General features: G+C 40.8%; 1 protein-coding gene across 9 annotated transcripts in view; it reads left to right on the forward strand.

Annotated features, from left to right (window-relative positions):
- The first annotated feature begins 10,078 nt into the window (after positions 1-10,078).
- Positions 10,079-26,116, forward strand: part of SLC44A3 (solute carrier family 44 member 3) — a 75,944-nt gene continuing 59,906 nt past the window's right edge. For 2 of the 9 annotated variants that reach the window (XM_036906490.2, XM_036906491.2), the window contains exons 1-5: positions 10,082-10,385; positions 10,824-10,931; positions 14,194-14,336; positions 16,830-16,966; positions 17,891-17,984. In XM_036906490.2, the coding sequence (XP_036762385.2) occupies positions 10,359-10,385; positions 10,824-10,931; positions 14,194-14,336; positions 16,830-16,966; positions 17,891-17,984 (509 nt within the window). In that variant the 5' untranslated portion in view covers positions 10,082-10,358. Of the gene's footprint in view, positions 10,386-10,498; positions 10,932-11,506; positions 11,656-12,080; positions 12,198-14,193; positions 14,337-16,829; positions 16,967-17,890; positions 17,985-26,116 lie in introns of those variants that run through there. The other 7 variants (XM_036906495.2, XM_036906488.2, XM_036906493.2 and 4 more) reach the window with 7 other exon arrangements.

The following is a 26,116-nucleotide window of genomic DNA, read 5'->3' on the forward strand; positions in this document are numbered from 1 at the left end:
ACATGTAGCTGTCCAGTTTTCCCAGCACCATCTGTTGAAGAGACTGTCATTTCCCCATTGTATGTCCATGGCTCCTTTATCATTTATTAATTGGCCATATATGTTTGGGTTAATGTTTGGAGTCTCTATTCTGTTCCATTGGTCTGTGGCTCTGTTCTTGTGCCAGTACCAAATTGTCTTGATTACTGTGGTTTTGTAGTAGAGCTTGAAGTTGGGGAGTGAGATCCCCCCACTTTATTCTTCCTTCTCAGGATTGCTTTGGCTATTCGGGGTCTTTGGTGGTTCACTATAAATTTTTGAACTATTTGTTCCAGTTCATTGAAGAATGCTGTTGGTTATTTGATAGGGATTGCATCAAATCTGTATATTGCTTTGGGCAGGATGGCCATTTTGATGATATTAATTCTTCCTAGCCAGGAGCGTGTGATGAGTTTCCGTTTGTTAGTGTCCTCTTTAATTTCTCTTAAGAGTGTCTTGTAGTTTTCAGGGTATAGGTCTTTCACTTCCTTGGTTAGGTTTATTCCTAGGTATTTTATTCTTTTTGATGCTATTGTGAATGGAATTGTTTTCCTGATTTCTCTTTCTATTAGTTCATTGTTAGTGTATAGGAAAGCCACAGATTTATGTGTGTTAATTTTGTATCCTGAAACTTTGCTGAATTCCAATATTAGTTTTAGTAGTTTTGGAGTGGAGTCTTTAGGGTTTTTTATGTACAATATCATGTCATCTGCAAATAGTGACAGTTTTACTTCTTCTTTATCAATCTGGTTTCCTTGTATGTCTTTGTTTTGTCTGATTGCCTTGGCTAGGACCTCCAGTACTATGTTGAATAACAGTGGGGAGAGTAGGCATCCCTGTCTTGTTCCCAATCTCAGAGGAAAAGCTTTCAGCCTCTTGCTGTTCAGTATGATGTTAGCTGTGGGTTTATCATATATGGTCTTTATTATGTTGAGGTACTTGCCCTCTATGCCCATTTTGTTGAGAGTTTTTATCATGAATGGATGTTGAATTTTGTTGAATGCTTTTTCAGCACCTATGGAGATGATCATGTGGTTTTTGTCCTGCTTTTTGTTGATGTGGTGGATGATGTTGATGGATTTTCAAATGTTGTACCATCCTTGCATCCCTGGGATGAATCCCACTTGGTCATGGTGTATGATCCTTTTGATGTATTTTTGAATTCGGTTTGCTAATATTTTGTTGAGTATTTTTGCATCTACGTTCATCAGGGATATTGGTCTGTTGTTTTCTTTTTTGGTGGGGTCTTTGCCTGGTTTTGGTATTAGGGTGATGTTGGCTTCATAGAATGAGTTTGGGAGTATTCCCTCCTCTTCTATTTCTTGGAAAACTTTAAGGAGAATGGGTATTATGTCTTCTCTGTATGTCTGATAAAATTCCGAGGTAAATCCATCTGGCCTGGGGGGTTTGTTCTTGGGTAGTTTTTTGATTACCGCTTCAATTTCATTGCTGGTAATTGGTCAGTTTAGATTTTCTGTTTCTTTCTGGGTCAGTCTTGGAAGGTTGTATTTTTCTAGGAAGTTGTCCATTTCTCCTAGGTTTTCCAGCTTGTTAGCGTATAGGTTTTCATAGTGTTCTCTAATAATTCTTTGTATTTCTGTGGGGTCCGTCATGATTTTTCCTTTCTCATTTCTGATTCTGTTGATTTGTGTTGACTCTCTTTTCCTCTTAATAAGTCTGGCTAGAGGCTTATCTACTTTGTTTATTTTCTTGAAGAACCAGCTCTTGGTTTCATTGATTTTTTCTATTGTTTTATTCTTTTCAATTTTATTTATTTCTTCTCTGATCTTTATTATGTCCCTCCATCTGCTGACCTTAGGCCTCATTTGTTCTTCTTTTTCCAATTTTGATAATTGTGACATTAGACTGCTCATTTGGGATTGTTCTTCTTTCTTTAAATATGCCTGGATTGCTATATACTTTCCTCTTAATACTGCTTTTGCTGCGTCCCACAGAAGTTGGGGCTTTGTGTTGTTGTTGTCATTTGTTTCTATATATTGCTGGATCTCCATTTTGATTTGGTCATTGATCCATTGATTATTTAGGAGCGTGTTGTTAAGCCTCCATGTGTTTTTGGGCCTTTTTGCTTTCTTTGTACAATTTATTTCTAGTTTTATACCTTTGTGGTCTGAGAAGCTGGTTTGTATGATTTCAATCTTTTTTAATTCACTGAGACTTTTTTTGTGGCCTAGTATGTGATCTATTCTTGAAAATGTCCCATGTGCACTTGAGAAGAATGTGTATCTGCTGCTTTTGGGTGGAAACTTCTGTAGATGTCTGTTAGGTCCATCTGTTCTAATGTGTTGTTCAGTGCCTCTATCTCCTTACTTATTTTCTGTCTGGTTGATCTGTCCTTTGGACTGAGTGGCGTGTTGAAGTCTCCTAGAATGAATGCACTGCATTCTATTTCCCCTTTTAATTCTGATAGTACTTGTTTCACATATGTAGGTGCTGCTGTGTTGGGAACATAGGTATTTATAATAGTTATATCCTTTTGTTGGACTGACCCCTTTATCATTATGTAATGTCCTTCTTTGTCTCTTGTTACTTTCTCTGCTTTGAAGTCTATTTTGTCTGATAAAAGTACTGTGACTCCTACTTTTTTCCCCTATTATTTGCATTAAATCTTTTTCCATCCCTTTACTTTTAATCTGTGTATGTATTTGGGTTTGAAGTGAGTCTCTTGTAGGCAGCATAAAGATGGATCTTGCTTTTTTTATCCATTCAGTGACTCTATGTCTTTCGATTGGTGCATTCAGACCATTTACATCGATAGGTGTGTACTTACTGCCATTGCAGGCTTTAGATTCATGGTTACCAAAGGTTTAAAGGTAACTTCCTTACTATCTAACAGTCTAACTTAACTCACTTAGTATGTTATTACAAACACAATCTAAAAGTCCTTTTTTTCCTTTTTTCCTCCTTTTCCTCCTCCATTCCTTATATATTAGGTATCATATTCTGTACTCTGTTTATCCCTTGACTAACTTTGGGGATAACTGATTTGATTTTGCATCTGCTTAGTAATTAATTGGTCTACTTTCTTTACTGTGGTCTTATTTCCTCTGACAACAGCTATTTAGCCTTAGGAACACTTCCATCTAATACACTGTAGAGATGATTTGTGGGAGGTAAATTCTCTCAGCTTTTGCTTATCTGAAAATTGTTTAATCCCTCCTTCAAATTTAAATGGTCATCTTGCTGGGTAGAGTATTCTTGGTTCAAGGCCCTTCTGCCGCATTGCATTAAATATATCATTGGTTCAAGGCCCTTCTGCTGCATTGCATCATCATCTCTTATTCACCCTTCACCACTCAACTCAGGCACCTTTCCCAGAAGGCTTCTAGAAACCATCACAGTGGGCAAAGAACCTCATCACATGTCTCATCATCAGCCCCCAAGAGAGTATGATCTCCATGAAAGAGCACCATGCAATGCAGGTTTGTGCTCCCAGAGCAGATCTCCAGGGCTGAGTGTTCAGCAGTCCTAGGCCTCCACCCCCTCCCCACTCCATTTCTCTTCCTCCCTCCTGTAAACTGGGGTGGGGGAAGGGCTTGTTTTCCTCCAGATCATGGCTTTGGTACTTTACCCTCTTCCTTGAGGTCTGCTGTTTTCTCCAGTGTAGGTAGTCTGCCACAGCCTTCTTTCCTGTTGCTCTTTCAGGATTAGATGTATTTGTTATATTTTCATATTATATGTGGTTTTGGGAGGAGGTTTCTGTCTCATTTCTCATGCTGCCATCTTTAGTCCTTCTCTCTATTATGTTTTCATTAGTATTTCATGTCCTTCCATTGGTTCATCCATTGCCGTTTGCTTCCTTTTACTTATTTTGTGTTTATTTTCCATACCTATGCCATGTAATTTTAAATCATTGCAGAGCTGGAAGAAGATGAAGAACCTGGGTTTCCTCCCTCAGTTTACAAAGATGCTCAGAATAGCCTACTGCTGGTAACTAGGTTTCCACATTCTTGATTCTTTATTCTTTCTCCATTCACACCACCATGTCTCCTTCCTTCTTTCTCTCTTCTCTCCCTCTTTCCCCAAACTCAGAACAGAAAAATATAAGATTGTTGGGTTGATAAAATTCAGGAGAACTAGGCAAACTTCCCCCTCAAAAGATTTGCATGCAAGAATTTGAAAATCAGAGCATATTTATGTTGGTGGCTATTTTTCTGATTTTACAACACTATGTTTAATCCAAATGGACAGGTTATCTTGAATGAGAAGAAAGAAAAAGCCACAAGCAATCAAATACTACAAAATTTTAGAAAAAAGAATTCAATCTGCCATCTGGAAGTTTATACTAGTATCTATTTAAATTTTTGTTATTTTTATCATACACTTGGCAAGAAACAAAAATAGGTGGTATCTTATTGTATCAGTTATGGATGTCAAAATGCAAATGTAGTCCTACATTTCGGGTTAAACAGATGAGCACTTCCAGCCACAAAATGTATTGAATTGTGAGTAAAAAGCACTGGCCATGAGAAGGTTGAAGTTTGACTTCTGGGCTCCTGTCCTGCCCTTTCCTGCCACCTCTCGGTTTTCAGAAGCCCTGGTGATCTTGAGGTTGAGGTCTCTTCTGAAGTTATCAAGACCTTTGATAAGAAAAGAATCTGACATTAGTTATTCATATCATAGTATGGCGGTATTACTCAATTGTCCTCTCCCGTGGTCATTTGCATGTTAAGTGGCTTCAGTGTGGGCTAAAAGGCTTTCTTCTCAAAGAAACTGCAGGTAGCATTGTTCTGCTCTTCCATGTTATAATTGGAAAGTCTGCTGTTAAATTGTTTAGTTAAGTCTATGAAGGACTAGCCTCAGTTTGAAAACCAAGCATGAAAAAAAAAATGTTGAGTGGAAAAAAGTTCCAGACAAATCTATTCCAAATACCACTATATTTTATAACATCCCCTTAAAAAGCAAACTAAGTTATATTATTTAAGGATTGAGATAATGTGAGATACATATGTTCAAGCAAGTATGGATTAATTAATACAAAATTCAAACAATGAGTTACCTCTGAGATTGAAGGTTTGACAGAGGTGGTACCCAAAGAAGAACCCTGCAATAATGTTCTAGCTCTAAAATTGGGTGGCGGGTTCAGGAATGTTCAGGCTATTTTGCCTTATAACTCATATATTACATATGTAACATATATGTGTTACATACAATTTTATTATGCAATATTTGATATGTACAAAAGAATATATTAGCATAAATAACATAATATATATAAACTTTTGTAATAAAAAATCTTTTAACCAAACTGAAAGCCCTTCAGGGCTTCAGGAGAGTTGTGCTCCTAGGATCCCACTTAAGAAAGGAGTCTGGCAGTTGTACTCTCCCTGTGTCTCAGTTCCCCACAAGTATTTTCTCACTTGACTCTTGCTGCCCCCACCAAGTTTATTCTCCCCCCAAAATTGTCACTCTTGCTCCCAGTTCTTCTGAGGTACAAGGAGAACACACACCCCTCTCCTTCCAGTCCTCCAGGCATTTTGCAGAGTTGCATTTTCCAAAAGCTGTTCCACAGAGTAAGGGCAACGAGGAACATTATAACCACAAAAAGACAAACTGCTCCTGGGTGTGGCACGCTAGGCTCTCTGCCCTCAGATTCATCATACCCTCTCTCTTTCCCTTGCTCATGTTCACCCTCCACAATACCACATTGCCTGGGGCGGCCTGCTCAGGTCTGCACATCCAGGTCCTTGTCTGTGCTACTGCTTCACTTAGAATGCCCTCCCCACCTCTCTGAGAATCATCATCTCTTATTCACCCTTCACCACTGAACTCAGGCATCTTTCCCAGAAGGCTTCTAGAAACCATCACAGTGGGCAAAGAACCTCATCACACATCTCATCACCAGTCCCCAAGAGAGTATGACCTCCATGAAAGAGCACATATTCCTGCTTAGTGTTTTTTGCCCCTTGAACTGGCCCAAGTCCTGGCACAAAGAAAATGCTCAGGAGTCCTTGTTGGATGGAGATAAGGCTAAATATGATCAAGGTTCCAAAAACCAGATTTCTGCCTACAAAGATTTCAAGGACAAAAGACTTGTCTGAGCCTTCAACTTCTTCATGCTGAAATTACTTCAATCTAGCTCCAACGGTGTGGGGTTCCTCTGTACACACCCATTGCTTGGTTCCCTCACCCCCACACCTTTCCCTGTCTCATATCCAAACAGCCCCTCACAGCCTCTTCACTGCCCAGTGCATCTTGGGCCATTCCTGGACCAACTACAAAGACCAAAATTCATCTGGGCCAAAGTCCATCTCATTTCTGGCTTCTAGTCTGAGGAATGAGTCTTCATGGTTCACAGGAAAAGCAAGATATTGGAAGATCTGGGCCCTTAGGCCTGAGTCAATGGTCCTGCTCCCTCTGGAGCCTCTAAAAATTAACTTTTTTGGTGAATCCTTATTCACAGAAGACAATTTGCTTTATCACAGTCCAACATCACAGTATTTTAACAATATGGTGCCAGGCTATAGTTCAAAGAATGCTAGAAACACAGGCACAGGAGCTGGTGAGGAGGGGAAAGAAGCTTGAGAAAAGTAGGATAAAGGGTGAGAGGGCTGATATTTCCCAGGTGCTGGCCCCAAAATGCAGTATCAATAAGACACACAGGCTGAAGCTTAACACAAGTGTTAGTCTGCACCTGAGAGACCTGACCCAAAGGCCTAATGAATGGTCAGACACTTGAAAGCAAAGCAGGCAACTTGAGTGGTTCTAACTTTATGTCTGGATGGATTGGGACAGAAGCAGGAGTCCAGCATCTGTACAGAGAAGCCAGAAGTTAAGGAAGGTGCCAAAGCCTATGGAAGAGACATATATTAAAATAACAGAAAAGATAGGTGTGAGAACCGTGAGAAACTTAGGGATAAATGGGCAGAAGAGGCGGTGTGAAAGCAGGAAATGAAGAGATTCATGTAGAAAAGGAGAAAATATTATGGCCAACGTGCTACGGAAGTTCCAAGATCCAGCTGTGGTTGGAGAGGAGACTGAAGGGTAGGGAAACCCTGAGAGGGTGGCGTCTTGGCTAGGCCAGTAGGTCTAGAGACACGACCATCCTAAGGCCCTGCAGGGGGTGGTGCCTCCTGAGGAATGGATGGGGTCAAGCTGAGCACTCAGGGTGGGGGTTGGGGAATAGAATAGAAGAGAGGGCAAGGATGTTCAATAACAGGCAGATGCACACCGTAGGTATTAGAGGCCACCTAAGTGAAGGCTCAGGAGGTGGCATGCATTGTAGTTCTCTCTGTGTGTTTGAGTGTGTGTAAAGTTTCAAACATACAAAGTAGAAAAAATAATGACGCCGCTGTATGCTTCCTCCAACTTCAGCAATTATCAATTGATATGGTCAACCATTTTTCCCCCACACTGAGATCTTTTAAAGGAAATCTCAGACAGCATACTATTTTGTAAGCATTTCAGTATATAAATCTAAAAGATAAGAACTCTCCTTTTTTTAAACTTAACCCCAATGACATTAGATCCACAAATTCCTTCATATAAATTACTTAAAATTATCAAATATCCAATCAAGATTCACATTTCCTAGATGGTCCTATGAATGTTCTTCTATCCTTTTATCTTTCAAGTTGGTTTAATCTGGACCTAAATAATGTCCATACATTGGCATTAGTTAAAATATCTCTCAATTCTCTTTTAAATTATAGATTTTCCCCTGCTGTCTCCCCCCTTCCACGCCTTCCCCCTTCTCCTCCCCCTTCTTCCTCTCATATTTTTGTTAGTGTTGCTGTGCTACTCATATTAAAACTAGGATATGAGTCTGAAGACTTTCCCATTCTTTGTTTTGCTGATGACATCCCTTTGGTGTCATTTGACTTGTTCCTCTATTCCCTATACTTCTTATAAATTGGTAGTCATATTCATGTGGAATTTTCTGGCATGACTACTTCACAGCTGGCAATATGTCCTTCATGGGAAAAAGCTAATGTCTGTCCTTTTTTTATGATGTTTGGAAAACTGTGATATTTTAAGTTTTTTTGCACTTAATAATGCAAAATATATCTATAAAGAGAAACCTTCATCAGTTCTTTGATTATCCTGAAGTATGGTCCATGTAGGAAAGGCAAGAGATGTGTTTGATTCTCCATTTATCAGCTTCAAAATAATGAGTTTACCCCATAGAATCTTCTAATGACAATCAGTGATGCCTTATTTTTATTTAGTATTATTGTAAATATTTCTATAATATCTGTATTATGAATATAGATATACTTGATGTGTTTCAGGGATGAGATATTTAAAGGATTTTTTTTAGGGTCTCATTATAAAATGGGCCTTTCAATGCAGGGAAACTGATTAGATTGGGGAAGTCTGTCATATGATCATTAAGGATTGTGGACACAGCAAAGGAGGGTTGAGGTGAGCCTTGAAGGGCATAACCATGTGATATTCCAGTTGACTGATCTGAGGATCTGAGAAGGAACTGTTATTCTGATGACAACTAGTTGGGTAGTTGGTCCATTGCATCAGTCAATGGATTTTTAGGAAACTCCTAAAACAAAAAATAAAAATATTTGAAATATACATACTTGACTTGATACTTGCCCTTTCAATCTGACATTTACTTCTTTCTTTCAACCTTGGAATTTACCTCCATTATGTCTTCAAATAGTTCCTCCTCTACATTTTTATATCATTCCCTTTCCATTCTAGTTCTAGCTTCATATTAATTAGGAAAGTTTAAAATAAGCTGTTTTTCCTGCTGTCTCTGGAGAGTTGCTGAAACTGATCTTCCAATCACTAATTCCTCTTCAGCGGGATATATTCTATTTATCCCACATTATTAATAAATAGCATCAATGAATATTCATTCTGTCTATTCATTTATCAGGCTTAATATTTCTATTCATTTTTTTCCCTGATTCATACTACTATTGCCATTTCTTACCTTCTTAAATATATTTATGCTTACTTAAAAATCTTGATCTATTAGCTCTAATAATTCAGTTTTAGATGGTATATGTTGTTCATTTGTGCTCTTTTTATAGTAGTTGTACTCATCAGAGATCTAGTTTTTTGGCCTGTGAAGTCATGTTCCTCTAGAATTTCAGCTACTCTGATAACTATGCATCCAGGAAGGCCTAGTGAGTTTGGGGAGGGAGAGAGGTAAGCCCAGAACTGAAGTTTCTGACACCAGAGAACCACTGTCTAGTCACTCCCATTTTCGACATTATACCAGCTCACTTCTCCAGCTAGGTTCCTACCCTTTGGCAGAAGCAATATTGAAAGGAAAGAGTAACTTAGGAGTGCGGGGCATGTGGATGTACAGAAGTAGACAATGAACAGGAGGTGAGGGAAGTCAGTCTGCAGTTTTTAATTCCTTACCCTCAAGGCCCTTCTGTGCAGATCTACTATTACCTGGAGGACACCCCCACCAGGGGCTTCTGCAGTTGCTACTATTTCAGTTGTGAAAAATCAGGCAATGATCGTCCCAAGGCAGTGTGGAAGAAAGGTAAGAAAAGCATCTATAATTCTTTCATCCCACTAACTTCTCAGGCCCCCCCTCGCCATCTACCTCCTACACACTCACAGATGACGGCGATCTTCTGACTCCTCAGGGTTTTTTATTATTTAACTTCCTGGAATCCGCGGTTCTTCCGACTGCTTTAGTTTTTCCAGGACAGATTCTGTGGGACAGGGTCAGCAGCCACCAGGCCCACCATCGGGTAGAAATGACAGCTGAATGGGAGGTCTGCGTTAAGCTCCTAGTCCTTCCTGGCCGTGTCTCCTCAAGCAAGTTACACCACTGGTCTCCTGTGCCTTAGTTTCCCTCATCTGCACAGCTGGGATAACATTTTCTGCTTTATTGATTATTTAATAATGTTTGTGAAGCAGAATAAAATCCGGCACAGGGTAGGGGCTACCTAGCTGCTCGTTATGTTTCCTACAGCACTACACCGTTCCCCACTCCGGGAAGGATTTGCTCAGGCTTTCTTCTTCCTGCTCGCTGCAGTGCAGGACCAGCTGATTAGGCGCCGGCGAGACCTGCCCAGGGTCGTGGCGGGGCGGGGCGGGGACCTCCGCGCTTCATTCGGCTGGGTGGGCATCCCGGCAGCCGCCACCGCGCTGCTGGGTAAGCGTCCGGGGCCCTTCTCCCGAACTAGGCAGGCCTCCCGCCGAAAGCTGGACGACCTGGGCGGGTCGCATGCTCGCCAGGCCCGGGCCCGCGGGCGGGCGCGGAGGGTGCGGCTGGGGGCGCTCGGAGGCGGCCGCGGGGCGGCGCTGCGCCCCTGCCCCCTGCCTGGCCGCCGGGCCCCGGGCTGTCCCGCCGCGGGCGCTGCGTGGGCTCGGAGTCGCCGCCGGCCGCGGAGCGCAGGATGCAGTGTTTCGGCGCCGAGTACCCGGTGAGTGCCCGCACCTGGCCCTGGAGGGGACCCCGGGGCTAGGGCTCGGGCCCCCTCCTCCAGTCGGTGCGCCAGGACGCTACCGCCTCCCCCGGTCCTCGCGTATAAAGCCCGCGCCCCGGCGCCGAGGTTTCCTGGGAACACCTGGCGGGGAGGCCCTCGGACCCCACTAGGGTGCCGGAACGTGGCCGGCCGCGGGACGCAAACTTGGGGCCGCCTCCAGGTGCACCCCCAGGTAAGGACTTGGCGAGCGGCGACTTCACGTCTGCTCTGCACAGAGCAGGTGTTTCAAAGGCTTCCTGAAAGCTTCCGGCGGCCACGTTAAAAACAGCCTAAGTTACCTTGACCAGTCTTGAGTAAGTTTGGGTTCGGTTTCCAGACTGAGACCCGTATGCTTGTTTATCTTCTTTTCAACTCTCTCCCTTCTCTTTCTGGAAGGTTTCTGGAGAGAGAACCGCCAGGCAGAGAGAGTGGAGACCTCAGATTTATAGGAAATGCACAGATCCGACCTGGTTATTTGTGTACTTTCTCTTTTGGACTGGTTGGGTAAGTGTCCATACCTGGCAGGGAAGAGACCATAGTGTGTATCCCGAAATAACCGTGCCCCAAATGTAAATCGAATTCCTAGTGCCTGCCCTGGGGAAACCGAGGACTCAGGGTGGTCCTGGGTTAAAGTTGTGCTGCCATGAGCCATATCTGCCGTTACCTCAGAATAAACATGGGTCCTCAGGAATTCTTGTCAGGTTTAACCTCTAGTCTTGCTTAATTGGAGAGGCTGTCTTAGGGCTGTAGGCCACCTTCTGATGGAAGACTCCATTAGGAAATGAGAATCTCCTTTGCAATGAGCTTGTTATTTAATAGACCCAGGTGTGTGGTCTTTTATGATCTTAGCTCACCCTGTGTATGATGTTTACTATCTCAGCTCCCAAAATAAAATTTTCAAGTATTTCCTGTTCATCTGACACAGGAAAATCCAAGGTGAGCCTATAAATAAATTTCTCTTACTTCAGCTTAGTGTAACACTCTTGGTACTTTGTAGCAGCTAACAGAAAAACAGGCTTTTGATACAAAGCCTCTAGTTAGATAGGTAATGATTTTTCCCCACTCCAATTTCTGAGTAGGTCTGATTGCCGGTAGACATACTGTCATCATCAGGCTACGCCATTTTAGTCCAGTCTCTTGGAAACTGAATCTGGATGCTTGGAAACTCATTTGAGACCATGTTAATGCAATCATCCATTCCAGATGGAGGCATGCTATTTGCTGCATGGTAAATGATTAACTTATAAAGCCTGGTAATAACTGCCAGACATTAATTACCTTTGTTGAAAGACTTACGTTTGAATAAACCTTAAAATAACATGTTTGTTTCTCTTTCTTTAGAAAGGTATTTATTCACTTGTTGACTTTATCTACTGGTTTCACACAGATGGACATGGTGGCAGGCACATGGAAGGTTAGGCCTTCCTAAAGGTGGAACTGAGTGCTCCCCTTCCTCTATCAGGGCCCTCAGAGTCCCAGTCTAGGGGCTGAGAGCAGCCGCTCCTACCACTCCTCCTCCTGGATGTCCCCGCAGATGGCTGGTGTTTCTGGGTCTACTGTGGTGTAAACACAGGGAGCCGCTGGCCTGCCTGGCCTAGTAGCTTTGACCTTGGGCTGTTAATGTTATTTAGTGATCTCCTCTTTCCCCTCCAGGGTTCAAACCTAGTATATCACCACCAAGCTCTTGGCCCTATAGCTGTCAGGAGAAGGGTTTGTAGATGGCTCATCACAACCTGAAGAAGTATGAATCATGTGATATGTGGCACAGAGGTGGAGATTGCTTTAAAATTACATGATATTTGCAAAATAAATCTGAAGGCTTCAATATGCATGCTTCTCTTGATGACATTAAATTTGAACAATGAGAATCCTTCCTCAGCTGACTAGCTTTTAATATCTTCTGCAACATTTTTTAACTACAGATATTTAAAACAGAGCAAGGAGTGTTTTTTCTGCCCCTGCTGTTTGGCTTCTTGGTCTTCTGACATCTTGACCAATGATGAGGCATATGATAGACAGGATTATTGATGGTGCTGCCCCAAGTTAGGGTTGGACAAAGGAGATTTGGAGTATGGGGGCCACAATTACAAGCAGGGACAGTCTGTTGCAAGTAGATAGTGTCAGCCTTTTTTGTTTATATTTGCACAAGACATATAGGACAGACTGTCTCATACTTTGTCTCTGCCTCTACTTATCTTTCCACTGTACTCCCCAACTTGTCTTTTCCTACTCATCTTTCAAGACTCCATTTTCTGGATCTCCCCCAATACAGGTGATGGTGACCTCCTTTATAGTCCATCGCACCTGGTGTACATACCTAATATATTATTTACGGATAATTGCAGTTGCATCTTTGAAATTATAACAAAGTTTTGATGGTCAAAGTAGTAGTAGGGAACTCAGAATTACCCAGATCCCTCCTGCCCTTAAAAAAAAACTTTCCACTCCTCCCCACAAGCTTCCCCAGGGAGACATTAACATGAAAAATGCTGATACATGGAAAATACCACTTCATTATTAGGTCTGTGGTGAGCTGGACAGAAGTACAGGACCCTTTTCCTCTAAGTCCAAACCCAGTCAGGCTCTTACCACACTCCAAGGTGGAAGGGCATGAGAGCAGAGCCTGGGGCCAAGCCAGCCTCCTAGGCCAGCCGCATGGGCACGCGGCCATATCCACAGCCTGTAAGCCAGGGTGAGGGATCCATCCACCAACAAAGGTGACCCACTCCTGGGAGCTGCCCACGGGACTAAGAAAGTGTGGGAAGGGTGGGGAGCCTTCTTCCCCAGGGGCTTGGCAGTTTATAAGCCCCAAGCCCTGCTTGTCTTCTAGGCTGAGTTCCTTGAAGGCAAGGACTCAGTTTTGCTCATTATGTCCCCTGGTAACAGAGTCTCTGGCAAACACTGGGCACTTGAAGGCTGCTATTTTGATTTCCAAATTAGTAATAAATGCAGTATATCTGAAACATATTTGACTTTGGGGCAATGCACCTTTGGAACATACGGTATCAGTGCTGTAGATTATTGAGTGGTATACTATATCCCCTCTTCTGGATGTTCATGTCAGTACCAATTAATGGTATTCTAGGCACTATCTACTGGGAAATGCTAAGCTTGTGTTATGGGAAGTTACATAGTCTTACAGGGCCCATCAGTGCTTATTAAGGAAACAGTCATTTGAGTTGAAATTTCAGATACTCCTCATTCATTATGAAATTGGATTGAAGTGATATTTCACAAGATGTTCTTGTGCAGCAGAATTCCAATTCTCTATTTTGTGTATTTTAAGTACTTATTCCAAAAGATCATACTTGCTATGAGCAGTATTTTGGTACATATTCATTGTGTTGCCTCTACCCCTGAGGGTCAAAGACCCAAAAATATAAGACAAAAAGAAAAAGGGGGAGAGAAGGAGGAGGAAAGAGGGAGGATAGGCAGGAAGAAGGGAAGAAACTCAGGGGAAAATCAAGGAACGGACAAAGGAAGGAACGGATGGGTGGGTAGGAATGCAGAGAAAGAAGTAGTACAACCGTGGTGCCCTCAGATAAAACAAGGACCTCAAGGGGAAGAAATGGACTTGTCCTGGTGAAGTCAGGCCAAGAAGAAAAAGTGGCAGACTCTTGAGGAAGAGGGTGAGAAGCACAAAGAGATAAGAAAAGGGAGAGGAATCTGGGACATTCGTTTTTCACATGGCTGCATTTTGTACCACCGCCTTCTGGGATGTGTGGGACTGGGATGAGGTTCTCACGTGCCTCCCGTATTTGGGCAGGTGTTTATCATGGGCTACTCGGTGGCAGCGGGAGCCACGGGGAGACTCCTCTTCGGCTACGACAGCTTTGGCAACATGTGTGGCAAGAAGAACTCTCCCGTAGAAGGGGCGCCTCTTTCAGGGCAGGACATGACCCTAAAAAAGTAAGTGTAAATAAGCCCTCAACCCATAGAGCAGCTGTAGTTCAAAATTGTGTATAAACTGGTTGTTTTGAGCCTGGAACTTTTCCCATTCAAAACTCTATCAGCCCATCTCATAAAAAGGGAGGCGTGTGTGGCAATAAGGACACAGGTTTTAGAATCTATTAGTCCTAAGTTCAAATTCAGCCTCTGCTGCTTTTTAGCTGTGTGACTTTGGGCAGAGTACTTAACCTCTCTGAGCCAAGTTTTTATCTTTTTTTAATAGTTTTTTCATTGAAGTATTGTTGATACACAATATTATATTGGTTTCAAGTATACAACATAGTGATCTGATAGTTATCTACTTTATTAAATGCTCACCCCAACTAATGTAGTTATTATCTGTCAACATAGAAAGATGTTACAGAACTATTGACTGTATTGTCTATGCTGCACTTTCATCACTGACTAATCTGTATTATAATTGAGGTTTTGTGCTTCTTTATCCCCTTCACCTATTTCACCCACCCATGCAAACCCCTCCCCTTGGTAACCATCAGTTACTTCTCAGTGTCTATGACTGAGTTTTCATCTTTTTAAACTGGTTATTTTATCCACCTTACAAGGTGGTTTTAAGGATCCTCTGAGCCACTGCATGAGCTAAGGCTTAACAAATGTTAGTTGTTACTATTATTATCCATAATGTATCAGAATCATGTTACCAGTTGTATATCATCCACAATATTGTTTCATGTAAAAATACCTGAATCCCAACTGGGAATGCTGGGGACTTGTGACCTGCTACCTCCTGGGTCTTCACTCTCAGCGATGGCATTTCCCCCCTCCAACTCCAGCACTGAAACAGAGAAAGGAACCCCCTGAGGAGAGAGAAACTGCTAACTGTGGTTTTCTAAGATGGAGACTGCCTTGTAGCAGTTCTTGAGACTTGATCAAAAGCAGCAACTAGGAGTCCTCAGTATATGTGTGGAATCACCAAATGAGAATCCAGACGGGACCTCTTCTGTCCCTCGGTGTGGCTCCAGAGGAGAGGTGCTTTGCATTCCTGGGCATGGACTGCCTGGGACATTCCCCCTGCAGGTGTGGTTACTGGGTACAAGGAAGAAAGGAGGAGGGGGGCTGCCCAGATGTCCCCGTGCCCCTGTCTCACACTGTAGTCATAATGCAGTGCTGAGAAATAGTCATCCTTTCTGAAGTGAAAAGTATGTATTTTATTATTCTTAGTAGCCAAGTGATAGAAGCAACCAAGTGTCCACTGGTAGATGAAGAGCTTATAAGTACATAATTAATAAATAAAGTATGATATAAAAATAAATAAAATGTTCTATATACAAATAATGGCATATTAAGGAAATTCTGATACATGGTACAACCTGGATGAATCTTTATGGTATTAGGGTAAGTGAAATAAGCCAGTCACAAAAAGAGAAGTATTATATGATTCCATTTATATGAATTCCCTGGAGTAGTCAGATTCATAGAGCCAGAAAGTAGAAGGGTGGTTGCCAGGGCCTGGGAGTGGGGAGTAGGGAGTTAGTGTTTATTGGGTGTAGAGTTTCAGTTTTGCAAGAGGAAGAGTTCTGTGGGTGGTTGGTGGTGATGGTAGCAAAGCAATGTGGATGAATTAATGTCACAGCATGGTACACTTAAAATGGTTAGGATGGTAAGATTTGGTGTGTATTTTACCACAATTTAAAAACTATTTAAAGTGAAATAAATAGATTAAAGTATATATTTGTCATACAACCAGAAAAACTATTCTCCCATCTCCTGTTAAATCACCCCCCTTCTTACCAACCACAGCTGGAGGAAAAAGCAGCCTCTGGGACGCCTCCTCCGGGTCTGGACCCTGGAAGACTACACAGGGCCCTTCCTCCGGCATTCCTGTGATCCCAGCAGCCTGGACGAGTGATGCGCATGGGTCTGGGTGCTGCCACTGTGAGCTCCACTCCTGAGCCCATTGCTGGGAGCAACCAGTGGCTGGGCACCTGCAGCAGGGCGGGTCTCATGAGTCTCCTGGCTCTCAAACTGGCAGGCAGGGCAAGGGGCAGGCCTTTAATTTGCAGCCTTGGCCTCTTTTCTGCATCTCACTCCCCTGGGATCAGCTGGTCTCTCTGAAGTCCACTTGCATGCTTTTGGCTGCATTATGCTTTCTGTGGACTTCACTGAGTAGTTTCTGCACTGGCCAGATCAACCAATCCGTCGGCTGTTTAATCAGTCCCTTCCCTTCCTCTGTGACTTACTCAGGTACCTCCCTAGTGTGATCTCGCACTGAATCTGGAAAAGGGAATTTTGGTTGACATTAGAGTGTGGTCCCCAAGCTGTGTGACTCCACAGATGATCCCGGTGGACATAGTACATGTTAAATCATGCTGATGCATTTGGTTGTAAAAGTTTGCCTTAATTATTCCCACATTTCTGGATTTTTTTAAAGGCCTTTAATTAAACCCAATGAGAAGAAATGCTTGAAGACATTCTTCTGTTTGATCTGTCTCCTAGACACGTCTTCTTTATGAATTCCTGCAACCTGGATGTCAAGGATGTGAAGCTCAGTTCCACCGTCCTCTGTATATCCAGCTGTCCTGAAGAGCAGCTTGACACCTTGGAAGAGGTCCAGCTCTTTGCCAACAACAATGGTGGGTGTAAGGGATGGGGCTCACTCTTCCCCCCAAGGCTGGAACTGCGGTGGGGTGACCTGTACAGACCTAGAAGAGAGCTTCAGCCTGACACTGCTTCTCTGCAAAGCTGGAAATTGTCCTTCCTGTGGGTGACTCTGCTTGTGTGGAAACGGCCATAAACATTTTCTCTTGAGTTTGTTTAATTTCACTCAGGTTTATCTGGAATTTATCTGAAACCCTTGCTGTTCTCTGCTCCCTGTCAGGGAATGGTCTTTCCCAGAGAGCATAGAGGGAATAGCAGGCGTTTAGGGCCTGGAGGCAGGGTCAGGCAGAGGTCAGAGAGCTCTGTGTGCCCAGCATATCCTGTCCTAGAGGCACCCTCAGGCTTCGGGTAGAATTGCCGCAAGTATGTTCTTTCACTAAAATGTGGGGCCCGTGGATGCTTTCACTGAGAAGTGGAATAGTAGTAAGTGGTACCAAAAGCATTTATGTAACCGATGTACTTTATTCTGAGCCCACTTTTCAGATTCATGTTATAAAAATTAAACAAGCAAAGTAAAAGAAATTTGAGGCAACCCACTGCAAATTTTATCAGCCTGTGAAATGTTGTGCCAGATTTTTAAAAATTATTTGCAAAGCTGGGTTAAAAAATATCAAGCTTTTACAGTAAATCATCTTCAAATAACCTTCAAACCGTTTTCGTGAAATAATATAACTTTAGGTTTGAATTTTGGATAGAGAGTAAGAAAGAGAGGATCTAACTCAGCCTGACTGGATACCTACTCATTTTGTGATTAGGTCGCCTATAGACCTGTTTTCTAAATGTGAATGATTTATCTATTTCCTGGTTTGGTAAAATGACTGTGGTTTCCTTACTGGCTCCCCTAGAAAGATAAGCACGATATAGGGAGCTGGCATAGTCTGTGTATCTTCTGTTTCCAGGGTCCTTCCTGTGTGTTTACAGTTTGAATTCCATCAACTACACCCAGAATCCAGATGCAGAGTCATTGTGTCCCAGGCTACCAGTTCCCCCAAGGTAAAAGCTTCCATACTTTTTCCTTACCCAGTAACCAAAGTTAGCGGGTACTTCATGTATGTGTGTTACTCTTCTGGGTATTGTGGGGTGCACAAAGGAGATCTCTGTAGAGCCCCGCTTACAGTGAGCTTAGGGTCTGCAGGAGGTCAGGGTTAAGCAAGGACGGACCATCTGCAATATACATCATGGACAGTGGAGTAGGAACCAGGCCAAATAAGGAGGGAACTCAACAAACAATACAGATACACATAGTCTTCAAATGACAACACTACAGCTAGCAAATGTAACACATGAATTATTACCAAATGAGTGGTTTTATAAAGTAGTTCATGTGTATTTATCTACTCCAACTATTATTCCAAAGTAGGAGTTGTTTACTTTTGCTTTTTATTGCAACCAGACATTATTTGTTTCTTGTGGAGAAGTCTAGAGCTATAAAAATTGACTTAGAGGGCAAGGCCAAGTGGCCACCACACCTTTTTTCTCCATGTGAGCAGAAAACAGGCCCTCTCAAGAAAAGTAGTCATGAACTCCCTCCAGGGTCTTATTTATCCCTCCAGAATAGTGTACCTGGCACATACATTGCACCTTATAAATATCTGTAAAATAAAGCTGCAATGGGGAAGCAGTGGTTGCACTGCCATTGAGAAAGCTCATGGGAAAAAAACAATTAATAATTATTGCCACCATGAGGATGTTGAGCTGTACTAAAGGATGGCTTGGATTTATTTTGTATTACCATTCTTTTGAAAATTGTAAATCTGTTTATAATGAATGAGACCTCTGTGCAAAATCCCTGGGAAATAATAAGTTAAGTAGAAAAAGGCATTGTGCCAACTGTCTAGTACTAGTACAGTGTTTATTACACTCTTGGTTGGGACCCACAGTAGGAAATTTATTACATCACAACACCAGTGTACACATACCTTCATACATACTTCTGTCTATAAAACAGAAATACAAGTCTCACAAAACAAGATTTTCCCTTAATGATATGACTCACACTAATAGTTCCTATTCTATTTCACTGTTTTTAAAAGTAATTTATTTCATAACCCTTCAATGGGTTGCAAGTGCTGTTTGAAAACTGCTAATACTAGTAGATGCTAAAAAAAAAACAAAAACGAGTAGATTTTAACTGAATAGGAGGAAGAATATAGGTAACTATCTTTGTGATATTTTCTTTTCTAAAACACATTTTCCTTCATGTTATAAGTAACTGAAAAAGAGAATTATTTGCAGAGGGGAGTACACACTGCATTTTTCTATGGTCTTATTTTTAAAATTTTAGGTTTTGTTAGCTATCATAGACATGTCTCAATGAAACATAACTGAACCCAGGAAAATAAACTACAGTGTTTTAGTAGGTTGAAGGAAAATTAACACTTGGAGAGAAGGATTTTTTTTAACTTTGACCATCATCTGCACATTTTCCCCCCTCCCCCTGGCCACCACCATTCTATTCTCTGCTTCCATGAGATGACTATTTTAGATCCCATCTATAAGTGAAATTTTACAGTATTTATCTTTCATGAAGGACTTTTTTAAAAACACTGTTTGTAACTGTGCCTGCAGAGGAATTGAAAGAGGATGGAATTTGTAAGGTTGTAACTTAACCAGAGTTGGATAAACTCTCTTAACTGTAAATGGGATGGCAACTATAATTCTATGGGAAGCTTATATCTTGATGTGCTGCTGATAATAATAGCAAACACTTATTGAGCTTTTGATACTTGCCAGGTACTTTTCTAAGCTCTTGATATGTATTAATTTATTTGGGCCCCACAAAATCTCTATACTATAGGTATTGTTTTCACCCCTATTTCACAGCTGAGAAAACCGATTCAGGGACAGCAAGGGGAGGGGCTGACATTCAAACCCAGAGTCCATATTTGTTCTGTAATCCAAAACAGTCCGGGCTTCTTTGGTTTTACTTTGCCAGGCTGGGCGGGTGAGGGGTGGGAGCGTGTCTCAACCATGCGTCCTGGGGTCACCTTCTTCCTACCCCCTGAGCCAGGCCTGGTCCTTTCACCCCTTAGAAGCAGACCTTTCCAATACTAAATTTTCAAGTGAAAACAAAACACTAATTGAGCAGCCTTTCTTGGACAGAGTTAGGGAGATAGAAATAGCCTTGAGGGATCCATTTCCTTTGCCTACACAAGCAAGTGTTTGTTTTGAGATGGATATTATCATATTTATCATGGAAGAGCAGTGCCAAGAGTGAAAAGCGTGAAAACATGAGAAGTGTGGCTATAGGGCCAAAGAACATTTTCTGAATACCTGCTTTTGACTAAGCCAGTTGTTTCTTCTTCCTCTGTCGATCATGTGGGGAATAACATACCCTTTCAGAGCAATGGCTGAATGTCAAGAAGGTTTGTGGACCTAGGTATGAGCTTTAAAGAGCAGTGAAAAAATACTGCAGAAGATAACAAGCAAGCCTATCTTTTTCCCTTTGGTGTTCAATGTAATATTGTATTTTGAATCTTTAATATATTTAAAATCTAAAAGGCTTGGATTTTTCCCTCTAGTAACTTCTAGTTCTAGACATAGGTGCCCATTGTTTGCTCAGATGAATTTCAGCAGGATCATCTAAACATACAGTCAGCTCTCCAGATTACTTCCTGCAAGTTTGAGGGGCTTTGCTGGTGGGGAAGAGGAAAAGCAAAGTGGGGAAGAAACCATAATGTGGTCAAAAGACATATATCCTCTGCCCCAGCTAATGAAGTGCTCAGTGGGCAACTGGTCAGCTGCCCACACTTCACATGCCTGTTTGTATCACCCTCAGGCTAAAATGGTCGGTTTTTTACTAGAACAGAGTTATTAAATGTTTAAAAAGCACCATAGTTAACAAACCATGTTGACAAACTTAAGGTCTTAGGAAGAGTTGTGTTTGGGTGAAAAACAAAATGACATTAAATCTCTATCTGACCTCATTTTTTAGGTGGCTAAATGAAAGTGCAGAACACATTTGTTTCAAAGCAATTCAGATTCACTGGTGTTAAGCTATTTAGTAATAGAAAAGAAAAATAAACTAGAGTTTTAAAAACTGGAAAGCAGGAGGTAAAATTACTGCTTTTCAGGTGGCAAGAAAATTAACCCAAAAACCACAAGTGTTAAGAACTTATTTAGGTGGCAGGGAATAAGATTAATGTCTTGAAATCTGGAGCACTTCAGAGCAAGAAAAAATAGAGACAATAACACAAGAGTGCCTAGAAATAAATATAACAAGGAATGTACAAGAACCTCCTCTGAAAAAAACCTTTAATATGTTCCTGAGGTACAAAAAGAAAACTTGAACAAATGGAAAGACAGTGTTCTTTATAGAATGACTCAGTGTTACAAAGACGTCATTTCCCACTAAGTTAAGCTAAATGTATCATGATTGCAATAAAAATATAAATGCCAAAAAAATATGAAAACAGCAAAGTGGATTACCCTGCCAGTTTCTAAAACATTAAGTTTAGTAATTAAAATACTGTGATACTAGTTTCATATGTAGAAACATCAGTGGAAGATACTAGATAATCCAGGAATAGTCCCAAATGCTTACAGGAATTTAGTACACAATAAAAGTGGCATCTCACATCAGTGACAAAGAGATGGACTATTCAGCATGTGATGCTGGGACAACTGGGTGGGCATCCAGGGGGAAAGCTGGATCCATACCTTCTCCCTTATATGAATAGATTCCAAATGGGTTAAAAATTTTAATGTATGACTTGAAACCAGAAAGTACTAGAAACCATGGGAGAATTTCTTTTATAACCTGGAAATAAGGAAGACTTCTAACCATGACTTAAAACTCAGAAGACATAAAATTAAAAATTGATGAATTTGCACTAAAAACAAACATTTCTGCCTGACAAAACACCAGAAGCAAAATTAACAGGCAAGTAAGTTGTGATTTACAAAGAAAAGATTAATCTTTCTCTCAAAGGTTTTATCAGTTACCTTTTAAAAGACCAATATCTCAGTATAAAAGTGAGGTAAGACTATGACTAGAATCTTCAAAGAAAAAGCACAATGTATTGTAAACATACTAAAAGAGGCTTCCCCCCTCCCATTTACATTGTTTTCACTCTTTTGCTATTACAAACACTGTAGCAAATAACCTTGCACAAATTTCATTTAAGTCTATCTTCAACATCAAAAGATAGGGGAAATCCCATTTTACCCACTAATGCTTTCACCTAGTGGACTGGTGTCATCTAAAGGTTTGACTGCACCGTTATCGACAAAGGTGTGGGGAAATAGGCACCTTCGTACATTGCTGAGGCAGGGTGGGCAATTCATCAGTATTCATCAGTGGTGATGGTGTATACCTTTTAATCAAGCATTTCTACTTCTAGAAGTTTAATCTGCAGGTATACTTGTACCAGTGTGAAATGACATTTGTGCAAGGTTATTTGCTACAGTGTTTGTAATAGCAAAAGAGTTAAAAACAATGTAAATGGTTGTCAATAAAGAGCTGCTGAAATAAATTATGGTATATCATTTAATGTGACACCAGTTAGCTTCTGATTTAAGAGACTGCTAGCTAGGAATAGCTGAGACTTTCTCAATCTAATAAGGGCCATCTATAAGAAATGTATAGTTAATACATTACACTTAATGGTGAACTAGTGAATGCTTTCCACCTAAGATTGGAAACAAAGATATGTACTCTTACCACTTCATTCAACATTGTAATGGAGGTCCTAAGAATTGCAATAAAGTAAGGAAAAGAAATAGAAAGGAAGAAGTGCTACTATCTTTATTTTCAGATGACCTAATTGTTTACATAGAAAATCCAAAGCAATCTAAATAACTACTAAGTAAATATAGCAAATTTACAAGATACAAGGTGAAATTGCATTGTTCTGTACTAGCAGCAAACAATTAGGAAATAATTTTTTAAGTCTATCTTCAACATCAGAAAAATATAGGATAACTAGGAATAAATTTAACAGAAGACATGGAAGGCCTCAACTGAACTCTTTAAGATATTGCTGAGAGAAATTAAAGAATACTTAAGTGGGGAACTATGCCTTTTTCATGAATTGGAAGTTTAATATTGTCAGGATGTCACTTCTCCCCAAATTGTGCTGTAGAGTCAATGCAGTGCCCCAAATATAATTTTTGTGGAAATTAACAAGTTTATTCTAAGAAATGTAAAAGAGCTAAAGACCTAGGGTTACACACACACAAAAAAACAACTTGAAGAAGAACACAGTTAGAGTGCTCACATCTCTTGATTTCAAGAGTTATTATAAAGTTAGAGTGATTAAGACAATATGGTATTGGAATGAGTCTAGACAAATAGGTAATGGATCAGAATAGAGAGCTCAGTAATAGAACTACATATACATGGTCAATTTATTTTTAATAAAGGTACCAAGGCAATTTCATGAGGAAAAGAAGTCTTTTCAACAAATGGTGCTGAAATAAGTGGAGAGATATGGGGAAATAAATGACTCTTGGTTATTTTGAATGAATTCTCCATGTTATATAACACACAAAAATCAGACATAGATCTTAGACCTAAACAGAAGAGATAAACTGTAAAACTTCTAGAAGAAAACCCATAAGAATATGTTTGCCACTTTGAAGTAGGCAAAGATTTCTTTGAAAGGATACTATACATAAAAGAAAAGGATGTGTCAGACTTCATCAAAATTAAAAATTGCCATTCATCTAAAGATGCCATTAAGAAAATGAAAAAAGAGAAAGCAACAGACTGGGAGAAGAAAATATTACCAGTACATAGATATGACACATGCATAAATCCAGAATATATAAAGAATTTCTTTAAATCAGGGTATGAAATCTTTTTATGTAAAGGGCCAGATAGTAAATATTTAAGGTTTTATGGACCATAAAGTCTCAGTAGCAACTAAACTTTTCCAGTATAGTGCAAAAGACCATAAAAAGTATATAAACAATGGAATGACAAAAGACCCTGAATAGCCAAAGCAATCCTGAGAAGGAAGAATAAAGCAGGCAGAATTATGCTCCCTGACTTCAACCTCTACTACAAAGCCACTGTAATCAAGACAATTTGGTACTGGCACAAGAACAGACCCATAGACCAGTGGAACAGAATAGAGAGTCCAGATATAAACTCAAGCATATATGGTCAATTAATATATGATAAAGGAGCCATAGATATACAATGGGGAAATGACAGCCTCTTCAACAGCTGGTGTTAGCAAAACTGGACAGCTACATGTAAGAGAATGAAACTGGATTACTCTCTAACCCCATACACAAAAGTAAACTCAAAATGGATCAAAGACCTAAATGTAAGTCATGAAACCATAAAACTCTTAGAAAAGAATATAGGCAAAAATCTCTTGGACATAAACATGAGCAACTTCTTTATGAACATTTCTCCCTGGGCAAGGGAAACAAAAGTAAAAATGAACAAGTGGGACTATATCAAACTAAAAAGCTTCTGTACAGCAAAGGATACCATTAGTAGAAAAAAAAAGACATCCTACAATATGGGAGAATATATTCATAAATGGCATATCTGATAAGGGGTTGATATCCAAATTATATAAAGAGCTCACGCACCTCAACGAACAAAAAGCAAATAAGCCAATTAAAAAATGGGCAGAGGAGCTGAACAGACACTTCTCCAAAGAAGAAATTCAGATGGCCAACAGGCACATGAAAAGATGCTCCACATCGCTAATCATCAGAGAAATGCAAATAAAAACCACAATGAGATATCACCTCACACCAGTAAGGATGGCCAACATCCAAAGGACAAACAACAACAAATGTTGGCAAGGATGTGGAGAAAGGGGAACCCTCCTACACTGCTGGTGGGAATGTAAATTAGTTCAACCATTGTGGAAAGCAGTATGGAGGTACATCAAAATGCTCAAAACAGGCATACCATTTGACCCAGGAATTGCACTCCTAGGAATTTACCCTAAGAATGCAGCAATCAAGTATGAGAAAGACCAATGCACCCCTATGTTTATCGCAGCACTATTTACAATTGCCAAGAATTGGAAGCAACCTAAATGTCCATTGATAGATGAATGGATAAGATGTGGTACATATACACAATGGAATACTACTCAGCCATAAGAAAAGGGCAAATCCAACCATTTGCAGCAACATGGATGGAGCTGGAGGGTATTATGCTCAGTGAAACAAGCCAAGCAGAGAAAGAGAAATACCAAATGATTTCACTCATCTGTGGAATATAAGAACAAAGGAAAAACTGAAGGAACAAAACAGAAACAGAATCACAGAACTCAAGAATGGACTAACAGGTACCAAAGGGAAAGGGACTGGGGAGGATGGGTGGGTAGGGAGGGATAAGGGGGGGCAGAAAAAGAGGGGTATTAAGATTAGCATCCATAGCGGGGTGGGAGAAAGGGGAGGGCTGTACAACACAGAGAAGACAAGTAGTGATTCTACAACAGTTTGCTATGCTGATGGACAGTGACTGTAAAGGAGTATATAGGGGGGACCTGGTATAGGGGAGAGCCTAGTAAACAAAGTATTTGTCATGTAAGTGTAGATTAATGATTGAAAAAAAAAAAAAAAAAAGCAGTTCCTATGTGGTGACCTCTAATGAGTTCTACACAATGATATAAAGGGCATATAAAAGTGTAGGCAAAGGGTCTGTGTTTATACAGAGGATCAAAGCCTAATTTGGCTACCCCGAAAATGAACTAAGATACGATATGAAAAAGAACTTCTAACATCAGCACTCTTGGGAAGACTCATGACAGAAGATGATCAGCAAAAAAAAAACTCCAACAAAGATCCACGCACTGTCACAGGTGTAGATGCACTCATCCCACCAGTTCCTAGACTTGCCATGGGAATGATGAAGGAGATATCTAAGCTGGCCTGTGCATACAGTAAAACAAAAAATTGGACTGGATCTATACTGTTGGAACTCAACCAATAATTAGGAGAAGTGCAAATTGTAGCACTCCAAAATCTTACAACCACAGACTATTTATCGTTAAAAGAACATATGGGATATGAACAGTCCCCAGGAATGGGTTGTTCTAGTTTATCTGAATTCTCTCAGACTGTTTAAGTTCAGTCGGACAATATCCACCATATCATAGATAAGTTTTCACAAATGCCTAAGGTGCCTAACTGGTTTTCTTGGTTTCACT

Source organism: Manis pentadactyla, chromosome 4 (assembly GCF_030020395.1).
Source record: "Manis pentadactyla isolate mManPen7 chromosome 4, mManPen7.hap1, whole genome shotgun sequence".
In the NCBI taxonomy this organism is placed as follows: domain Eukaryota; kingdom Metazoa; phylum Chordata; class Mammalia; order Pholidota; family Manidae; genus Manis; species Manis pentadactyla.